Below are 10,144 nucleotides of genomic sequence, written 5' to 3' on the forward strand. Positions count from 1 at the left end.
AGTTTTAAATCTTATGTTATATATAAGTATCATGCTAGCTACTACCATTTCCTTTCATTGCCACCTCCTAAAACTACCAAAAATGCAAGCCAACCCCTTCCAAGTTATTCCCAAACTAATATTCCCCTCACTGATAAAGCTGCCTCCGGTTCACCGATCTCTGTCACCACCACCCACCAAGCCACCGCGTGCGATATCCATCTCCACGCCCGGTGAAACCGATCATGCTCCTATTATTTCATCAACCGTAGATGTTGTTGATGACTCAGTGGCTGCATTTTGGGACTACCAATTTCTCTTTGTGTCCCAACGCTCCGAACAAACTGAACCCATCACGCTCAGAGTCGTGGAGGGTTCGGTTCCACCGGACTTTCCCTCTGGCACATACTACTTGACAGGGCCGGGGCTCTTCAGCGACGACCATGGCTCGACGGTGCACCCATTAGACGGTCACGGATACCTTAGGGCTTTTCAGTTTGATGGCTTTGGCGGAGAAGTCAAGTTCATGGCTAAGTACGTGAAAACTGAGGCTCAAGTTGAAGAGCACGACCCTACGACTGACAGGTGGCGATTCACGCATAGGGGGCCGTTTTCGGTGTTGAAAGGTGGACAGAAAGTTGGGAATACTAAGGTTATGAAGAATGTGGCAAATACTAGTGTCTTGAGGTGGGGCCGGAAGCTGTTGTGCTTGTGGGAAGGTGGCAACCCATATGAGATTGAATCTGAGACGTTGGATACGGTAGGGAAGGTAAGTTTGATGGAAGGCTGTGATTCGGGGACAGAGAGTGGAGACGGTGGTGGTGGTGGAATGTGGGATGTGGCTGCGAGGTTGCTCAAACCGATTCTGTACGGTACGTGTTCCATGAACTTTCACAGTAAGCCGGAAAACAGTGAGTATGATACTAATATAGATTGACTCATATAGGAATCATTCTTTTTGTTGTGAGCTGAAAATTTGAGTGTGATACCATGAGTTCAATATATTAAATTCGTAAATGTAATATCAATATATTTAACTCATATTAATGTGTCGGTATTGTTATAGATATCAAATTTAAATTGTATAATTTATATATATATATATATATATATATCACACTTAAATTACTGTAAAAAACCTAAGAGGTGAAATGGTAATTTTTTATGCATTTTTTTAAAGATTAATGGTGAACAAAACGAAGTAAATTGCTTTGTGTTATGGATTACATAATTGTGTGTGTGTGTGTGTAGATGGGGATCGAATCCCCTCCTGAGCTTAGGAGGTTGAGCCTCTTGAGCAAATCACACGGGCCGTTGGATTTTAATCCAACGACTACAATTATTATAACTTTTAGATGGGCTCCCTGTTTGTAGCCGTTGAATCAAAATCCAATAGCCGGTGTGATTTGCTCCGGAGAGGATCCGTTCCCTATATGTATATATTGTACTGATTTTTTTTTTTTTTTTAAGAGAAAGAAAGCTTTCAATCAGTTTCAGATCGGCTTCTGGCGAATAAACTAAAGCATGATATGTATTAAAAAAAAGAACTGGACTTGGGTGTAAGCAGCAACGAAGTTAAATCCTTGAAAAAATAAAAATAATTAAATAGTAAGATTCCAGAGTCCTGTATAAATATGTGGATTGCATAGCCTGAATTGTATACTGCTTATATCCTGAAGATGCAGTATAAGGAGGGTGCAACTTCGAACCAACTGCAGACTGCCTAATACAATAGCTTTGGTTAATCAATAATAATAGGATATGACTCTGCCCCTTTTTAACTAGAATAATTAATGTATTGTGAAAACTAATGGTGAGCATGATCTACAAGAATAGATTGGAATTGGTAAAATGGAAATGGAAAGTCGTTTTCGAATAGAACTTGTTACGTACCCAAGGAAACGAGGAAAGTTGTTAGGAGAATGTTAGCAACATTCTCATTTGAATTAGATGAAAACGTGAATTCGAATCTAGTTAATTTTGTGGATATAGATGATATCTAAAGGGTGACTAAGATAGTAAACGTTTCTGATTATCAAACGGCACTGTATTATGAGAAAAAACTAAAAAGGTAGAACAAAAAAGTTCAAATGAGAGAATTACTAGCATTACTTAGTCATAATATCATTATGGTGTCCCGTCGAAAAGAGAAGCGATTTTTGGAGGACTCCTTAGTTATTATATATTCCTTAGTTTTTAGTTATTACTTAATACTTATTCTGATTCTATACATTATGTTTACAGGAGTGTTTAAGATGCCTCCAAAGCGACTATTGTCTCATTATAAGCTCGATGCTCGCAACAACAGGCTTCTTATGGTGTCATGCAATGCAGAGGACATGCTATTACCTTGCAGTAATTTTACATTTTATGGTAATTGAAGGCATGCACGATCTGCAGAATTTTAATTAGAGATGGGGATTTTCAAAGAATTTATAGTTTTACTTTTCTTGCATTTTTTTTTTTTTTTTTGGTTCTGCAGAATTTGATTCAGATTTCAAGGTGCTGGGAAAGCAAGAGTTCAACATCCCTGATCACTTGATGATCCACGATTGGGCTTTCACAGACACTCATTATATAATATTTGCTAATCGCATCAAGCTTGATGCTGTCGGTACGTTTTTTAAATAACTTATCGTGATTTGCTGGTCATTTTTTTATTTTTATTTACTGATCATAAGATCTAGAGAACATTTTGATGAGGATCTCCGATCCTTACAAGGTGAGGTGTAAGTGAGTACCATTTTTTTTTTACTCCATATGTTTAACATAAAAAATCAATTTTTTGTTGGAAAGTTATAAGTTATAGTGACAGACAAACATGTTTTGCATGATTCTATTTGGTCGAACATATTTTACATGATTATATCACTCCATTAATTATATGTTTCTAAAAATTTCTTGTTGACAGAATATGTTGCTAAAATTGATCGTGTAACGAACCGACAAAGATAAGTTTAGAAGCGTTTTTAATAGTAAAAAATGCTTTTGACTATATTTAGCGCAAACACTTAAAAAGTATTTATGGCTTATAAAACATTTTTTTCGGAGAAAAACCTACCATGCAGAACCTTTATTCATAAAACACTTTATAGTAATAAGTTAAACATATTTATAATAAAACATCATTGGTGTCAAAACTTGAGCATAGACTGACTGGGTTCAACATGTATTTGCTCGAGTGTTATTTTTGGTCTCAATGCCACGAGATGGCTTGAGTGAAAGAGAAAATAGTTGTGCTATTGTTGGAGGTTGCCAAGTGTGTGTAGAGTTGTATTGTGCTTGTACATAAAGTTGTATTGTGCTTGTGTGTAGATCTGACTTCTTAGCTAAACGATTGTGCACCGAATGAGACGCTAATTTGGTTAACTTTCTTTTATGCTTTGAGGGAACGAGGACCTGAAATCCAGTGGGAAATGAGTGTATGCCTAAGTTATAACTAAAAATGAAAGTAGAATTGGAAATAAAAACCTGAAATTGAATATAATCATTTCATGATTAAATCAAGGTTAAAATGTTTACAAAAGTGATTTTAGGCTAATGAGCAGTCTACATGACTTGACAAGTAAATAGACTTTAAAATATAAATAAAGTAGTAAATTCTAGCAAGATTCAGGCATGTAGGACAAATCATTCTAGAGGAGTCCATCGAGGCCACCGGGATCTGACTAGACTGAGCATGAAATATTGCCTCGAAGAGGTGATCAAGGTGGTTGGAATTGCATGTCAACCAAATCATACAACGGGGTGGCAAAGCTATAAAAGTTTAAGATCTTAGGGATCATAAGCAGTGTTTGCTTTGAATGAAGGCTTTAGATTGTAGCTGAAGACTAGAGATTGCTGAAGAGCAATTGGTTTGCGCTGAAACGTCGTTGGGTTGATTAAAGAACACTTGAGGTTTGTATAATCACAAGTGATTGAATTTGATGAAGGTCTCGAGCTTGTGGCCTCTGGCTCTATTTATAGACAATTGGGAAAGAGCAACCTCGAACATATCGTAAGTTGGAGTAGTGGTAGATCGTCCTTTTGATGCTGATAATGACTACAATTCGTAGTTGTTGGTCTTCTGTCTAGGGACGCCTGCCATTTAAGGATGCAAGAGATTCTTAGGTCTAGTCTCCCATATGGCAAATAGGCTTCCAGGAGGGTCGCGTACGAGCCCTCGGTTGGCTATAGTTGCGAGAGGTAGTCATCTAAGCCCTAGGTGAGAATCTTGGATTGGGCTTTTGGATTCGATGGGCCGATGTCGCACAAATATTTGACCCATAACACTTTATTTTTATTTATGACCCAAACAAGCATTTCTAACTCATACAAGTACTTATTACCTACGTAAACAATCTCAAAAGAGTACTGTCAAGATATATAAAATTGCTAGGTAAATGGCTTCTTAAAGTACTAACTAAAACGTTTTTAACACTACTTTCTATATTGGAACTGAGTTTCTTTCTATTTAGTGTGCATATCAGTATTATCCATTTATGTCACGATTGAGATAACTAAGCATCCATTTGGTCGTTTTACCTTAAAATGGAACTGGGCTTCTTTCTATTTTGTGCACGTATCTGTATCTCTCTATTTATGCAAAGCTTGAGATAGCTTAGCATGTATTTGTAACAAACCCTGTTCCAATTGAATGATTGCTGTATTTGTTCCAAACGCCATTTGAATTGGATGATTGGTTTATTTGTTCTAAACGAAATTGCAGGTGCAATGACAGCAGTTTGCGGGGCTACTCCTATGATAACAGCATTGTCAGTGAACCCTAGCAAGTCCACATCTCCCATATATTTGCTTCCTCGGCCTAGTAATGAAAATGGCAGAGATTGGAGAGTGCCTATTGAAGCGTCTTCACAATTGTGGTTCCTACATGTATGCAATGCTTTTGAGAATTTGGATGAGAATGGGAATTTGGATATTCAAATCCATGCTTCTGCTTGCTCTTACGAGTGGTTCAATTTCCAGAAATTATTTGGTAATTTTTTAAATATTTAACTCTTATTGTTTTTTGTGTGAAGAAAGTTAAGCTTCTACCATAAAAATTATAGGCAATATGGTGAGAGTAGCCTAATTACTTATAAGCACATGCAAGATTTATCATTTTCCCAATGTGAGATTGATACACTCAACACTTTACTGAATCATATGTTCAATGACATTTAATTAGTATATTTTGTTAAAGGTTATAAGTTCAAATCTCACAAGTGAAACCCTAAAATTAGTTAAGATCTTTTGTTTTGTCTCCAAACTTGTTTCACACTTTTTTTTTTTTTTTTTTTGTGGACAGGATATGATTGGCAAAGTGGTAAACTAGACCCTTCGGTTATGAACATAAATGGAAGCCAAAGCAATCACTTGCCTCGTCTTATTCAGGTTTTTAATCTCAAGTCTGGATCCCTTGTCTGGTTTAATTTTTTTTAGTGAGTAATGTTATATAGCCACACAAACTAACTGCATCGCTAATACGTTCTCTAATACAGGCTGCACCTTTATTAGAAAGTATGTCAGAAAAAGATGTCAGTTTTCTATGTCTAAATAACATTATTGTTTTTAAATTGTAATACTAATCTAAATCGTAACTGTGAATAACTTGGATTTGTAATACATGTTCAGATTGATAGTCCAACAATGCCAAAACAAGTATAGAACCTATTCGCTTCAAACTAGATAGAACAAAATAAGTTCGAAGTTGCAAATAATTAAGAAAAAATGAATTGACTAATATTGCAGGTTTCCATCAACTTGGATAGCAACGGGAACTGTCAAAGATGTGATGTGGAGTCTTTAAACCAGTGGAACAAGTCATCAGATTTTCCAGTTATCAACCCAGCCTTTTCAGGTAGTAAGAATACATACATATATGCAGCAGCAACTTCAGGTTCTCGCAGTTCGTTGCCACACTTTCCATTTGACATGGTGGTGAAGCTAAATGCTGCATCTAAATCTGTGCTCACATGGTCTGTTGGTAGTCGAAAATTCATCGGAGAGCCTATTTTTATCCCCAAAGGCTCTGAAGAAGATGATGGCTACATTCTCGTAGTTGAGGTACATATACATTTGTATTCTGTGTACAACATTTTCAAGTTGGCAAATTTAAATCTTAAAGTGAGACTTTTTCTATATATATATATCTTACTTGTATTGCAGTATGCAGTTTCAGTTCAAAGGTGCTATCTAGTTATCTTAGATTCCAAGAAGATTGGAGGAGCTGATGCACTAGTAGCAAGACTTGAAGTCCCCAAGCACCTGAATTTCCCTCTTGGTTTTCATGGTTTCTGGGCCACTGCAGCGTAGTTTCGGTTTTTGGGTTACAAACACCATATTGTTAAAGTGAAATTTTTTTAAAGCAATGTACATTGGTGGTGGTGGTGGTGGGGAGTTCAATATAAATTAATTCACTGTCTTCCAAAAGAAGGGAGGAAAAGGAGGGGGAACTTAAGTAGATGTGGTTTGTACAAAGAAAAATTTTAAGAAATTATTCTCTTTGTGTCCATCAAACTAATATTAACTAAACTGTCCATCTGCTATTGTCTATAATTTATTCACATGTAAATACTGGCAGACGTAAGCTTTTATGCAAAAATTCTGAAAGCATATGATAATAAAAAAGTTTAATACAAATTGTATTTATTCAGCAACATTACTTAAGAGGGATTATTACTTTTTGCAACACGCCTCGTCCCCTCCTCACATGGGATCACACTTTATCGAGCCACATATGAGGTTAATTCTACATTGACAATCCTTTTTTTACTGGGAATTTATACCGTACCATCTCAATTTTAGGTTCACTAACAAATTTATACGTCATTTTTTGAACATTGCAATGTTTGTACATCAACTTATAAATTCATTGCAATGTTAAACTTCTGTTAAATTCACTGTTAGCTAATGATATGACAAGCGAGGGACCCACTTCCGCTCCCGACTGGAATGCTGATAGACTGACACGTGAATTGACAACCCAAATAAAAAATAGGCACCACAAATTAGCTAACACGTGGACTGACTATTCAAATAAAAAATACACCTTTAATAATTACTAATTTAACAAGTTAATGTTATAATAAAAATTAAGTTAACATATTTTTCTCCTTTCTCCCTCCCATAGTCCATCCCTTTCTCCCTTTCACGTTGCATCAGCATCCAAGGCGCAACCCTGTGTCAACGACGGCGCCACTCTCATCCGACTACCAACGACACCAAAACTGACATTCCTAGAATACTCTCATGATACTTAGTCTGAATCTCTACTTTATTTCATCAAATTCGAAGTTGATAGTTCAAATTTCAAATCTAGATCACGAAAGTTCGTGGGTTTTCCATGGATTCACGTTGGTGGTGAATTTCTATGTGAAATTGGTACCAGATGGAATAACCTAGAATTTAAAATCTATATACGTGCTTGTCTAACAAGTCAGCAACACTCATCAACTAAGATTAGATATGTTAGTTTACTCACAGCGGAAGTAGTCAAGTTTAAGCTCAGTTTGCTAAAATGTTCTAGGTTAACTAAGATCCTTTTTAGCACATTTTAACTCTGTCAATCTTAGTTGCATGGACTTATCTCTTTGCAAATAATAATGAACATATAACACAAACAAAGGGTAAGATAATTAAATTAGAAAAACGATAAATTGAAGGGGATGTTTTTGGCACGAAAAACCCACCTCTGGGTTAAAAATCCGAGGACTCTCCACTGAGTCCAATCCACTAGTGAAATCAAGATTCTTACAAAGTAACCACACAAGCTCAATTCCTAGATCTTAATCTACAGAGCAGCTTGTACCTTTGTGCAATCTTGCCTTTCACAAGGTGAACTCATTCGGTCTTCACGAAGTGGCAGCTCCTCCTGAGCTCTTCCCTTTGTGGCATCGAGATCCAATCAACTTATGTAAATGACGTTATGATGAAGTTGATGCAAATCTAGATTCGATTGTCTAGTCAGTTTCACCAATCAAACACTTAAAAGATGAAACTGACACGACTCCAAAAAGAGGTTAGTGCAAAGATTTGAAACTGAAAAAGCTTGACCTAAAGCAAAGATCAAAATCACAAAAAACAATGTTGCCCTAGTATGCAATGATCTGGGTATTTAGTGCATGATTGTGATTTTGTGGCTAGGGTTTTTAAGTAAGAAGAAAAGGAGCAGCTTTCAGCTGAAAACAATCATTCTTAGAAAAATATCAATCTCCTAGCCGAATTGAATTGAAACCCTAGATGATGCTTTTATAGTGGGCTTGTTTCAGACAAAAAGAAATGGATGAAAATGCAACGTGTCATGTGCAAAAGCAATATGAAAACATCTAGGGATGAAAAACGCTCTTGGGGAAAACGCTGTCAGAAAGCCTATATGGGTTATCTTAAAGTGTGTGCCCAGGTTGTGTGAAAGCAACGAGAAGTTTTGACTAGACAGAACCACTAGACAGAATGAACTGAAAATAATGTCATAAATTGCAAATGTATGAACAAACCTTTGATGTAAGAAGTTAAACTCTTGAAGTGATATTTCCAGCAGCATGATCCTAGAAAAGTAATTACACCATAAATCTAACTGAAGCTTGTGTGGTACAATTTACAACATTTGACAAGGGAAGCCAAACAATAACAGCTAAACTTCACACTATGTTTTATGGGATTTTGTGAGATTTGATGGCTATCCAAATGGGGAAATAGGTTGGTATCATAACCTAGTTGAAATTTTGTAGACATTAGAAGAAAATTCAGGTTCTTTAAAGGGACGGCTCAACAACATGGACTAAATATGCGTTCAATCTTTAGGACGGTTTCTGGGCCGGGTCTGTGTTGAGAGGGATTGGGTCAAGTATGGGTTGGGATGGTGGGGTTAGGGTGGGGGCAGCGACAATGAGGTACTTGGGAAGGGATGATGTGCTAGAGTTTTGGGGAAGAACGGAGTATGCGACACACATGAGGCCAAAGAAGATGGAGCAGGGTTAGACTCGAAATCCTTGAGTTTCTGGGTAGCCGCCTTGGTAGCCAAAGCTTGAACGGGAAACCATGGCCAAAGTTATCAACTCAACCTCGAGCTTGTCATGTTTGGCTGGATGATTCCTGTGGACTTTGCGATGGTAGGGAAGTGGACTTGGAATAACAAGGACAAATCTCCCAACGTGGAGGATAAACGCATGGTGGAGAGGGATAAGGTTTAGTCGGGGAAGATGTGTTTTTTTCTTTTCGTTTTAGGTCGATTGAAATTTCTAGGGAAGATAAGGTTTGGCCGAGGAAAATGGTGAAATTTTTTAAATAATTTACAATTTTTTATTTGCATTTTATTTATATAACAAATTTGATAGCCATGTCAGCGAATATATGCCACATACTTTTGCGTTGTCATCACTTATTCTCTCCCTTTCTCATTTTCACGCTACAACAGCATCTAAGCCGTAGCTCTGCATCAACGATAGTGCCACTCCGATCATTTTTTGGGTGTGGGTTTTTTTTGCCAACTCCAGGTCCAAGTGTGACGCCGAGGAACTGAAATACTAGATTATGTCGTGAAGAACTTGTAAAGTCTATTCTTAAGTGTTTGGCTTTCCTTGTTAAATATTGTATTTGTGTACCACATGTTCAATTTAGTTTTAGACTACATTATCTGATTATAGGTTACTACTGATGGGATTAAACTTTCAAGGATGTGGCTTACTTCACTTTAAAAGGTTTGGTCATGTATGTGCATTTCACGTCTATGTTCTACGTGTATTCTGTTTAGTGTTGTTGTATAGTCAAAATTACTCATTGCTTTTCAGCTGGCTTGCACGTAAATTAAGATCTGCCCACATAGGCTTCCTGACAGCTTTCTGCTGATGGTCAGATCTCAGCCCTTAATCTTTTCTGATCAGTTTGTAGTACGACAAATGTCATTGGTAGGTGAAAAACAAATTGATGTTTTTAGGGTTAAGATCCCCTGGCTAGGGTTCTTGGTTTTTGGGTGTTCATAATTTATTTTAAAGAGAGAGTGTGCCTTCAAAGCTTTAAGCTTGCCTCTTCTTCATTTATGGAACCCTAGCTACAAAACCAACTTCATGCTTTAAACACCCAATCATTGTATATTAGGGTTGCATTATTTTAAGGTTTTGCATTATGTTCTTGGTATGGTTTTAAACTTTAAATCCATTTTTAGACCAAGCTTTTGGATTCAAGTAAG

The 10,144-nt window shown here is 36.8% G+C and overlaps 1 protein-coding gene across 2 annotated transcripts; it reads left to right on the top strand.

Moving 5' to 3' along the window:
* Positions 1 to 6,382, top strand: LOC126628133 (carotenoid cleavage dioxygenase 7, chloroplastic). Of its 2 annotated transcripts, none has more exons than XM_050297720.1 (7): positions 1 to 851; positions 2,224 to 2,352; positions 2,462 to 2,593; positions 4,688 to 4,954; positions 5,267 to 5,352; positions 5,710 to 6,024; positions 6,127 to 6,382. In XM_050297720.1, exons 1-7 carry the CDS (start codon positions 14 to 16, stop codon positions 6,271 to 6,273), a joined length of 1,914 nt encoding a protein of 637 aa, XP_050153677.1. In that variant the 5' UTR covers positions 1 to 13; the 3' UTR covers positions 6,274 to 6,382. The 2 variants fall into 2 exon arrangements, with proteins under 2 accessions (XP_050153677.1, XP_050153678.1); XM_050297721.1 differs by having other exon boundaries at positions 39 to 851; positions 6,134 to 6,249.
* Positions 6,383 to 10,144: the final 3,762 nt, after the last annotated feature.

This window comes from Malus sylvestris, chromosome 7 (assembly GCF_916048215.2).
Source record: "Malus sylvestris chromosome 7, drMalSylv7.2, whole genome shotgun sequence".
Lineage (NCBI taxonomy): Eukaryota > Viridiplantae > Streptophyta > Magnoliopsida > Rosales > Rosaceae > Malus > Malus sylvestris.

What these genes read in the sequence shown, in the direction of transcription:
- LOC126628133 (XM_050297720.1), top strand. Translation starts at nt 14, where the DNA reads ATGTTATATATAAGTATCATGCTAGCTACTACCATTTCCTTTCATTGC. An exon ending in CATCAAGCTTGATGCTGTCG is followed by an intron (nt 2,594 to 4,687) that starts GTACGTTTTTTA and finishes ACGAAATTGCAG; the next exon opens with GTGCAATGACAGCAGTTTGC. An exon ending in ACTTGCCTCGTCTTATTCAG is followed by an intron (nt 5,353 to 5,709) that starts GTTTTTAATCTC and finishes CTAATATTGCAG; the next exon opens with GTTTCCATCAACTTGGATAG.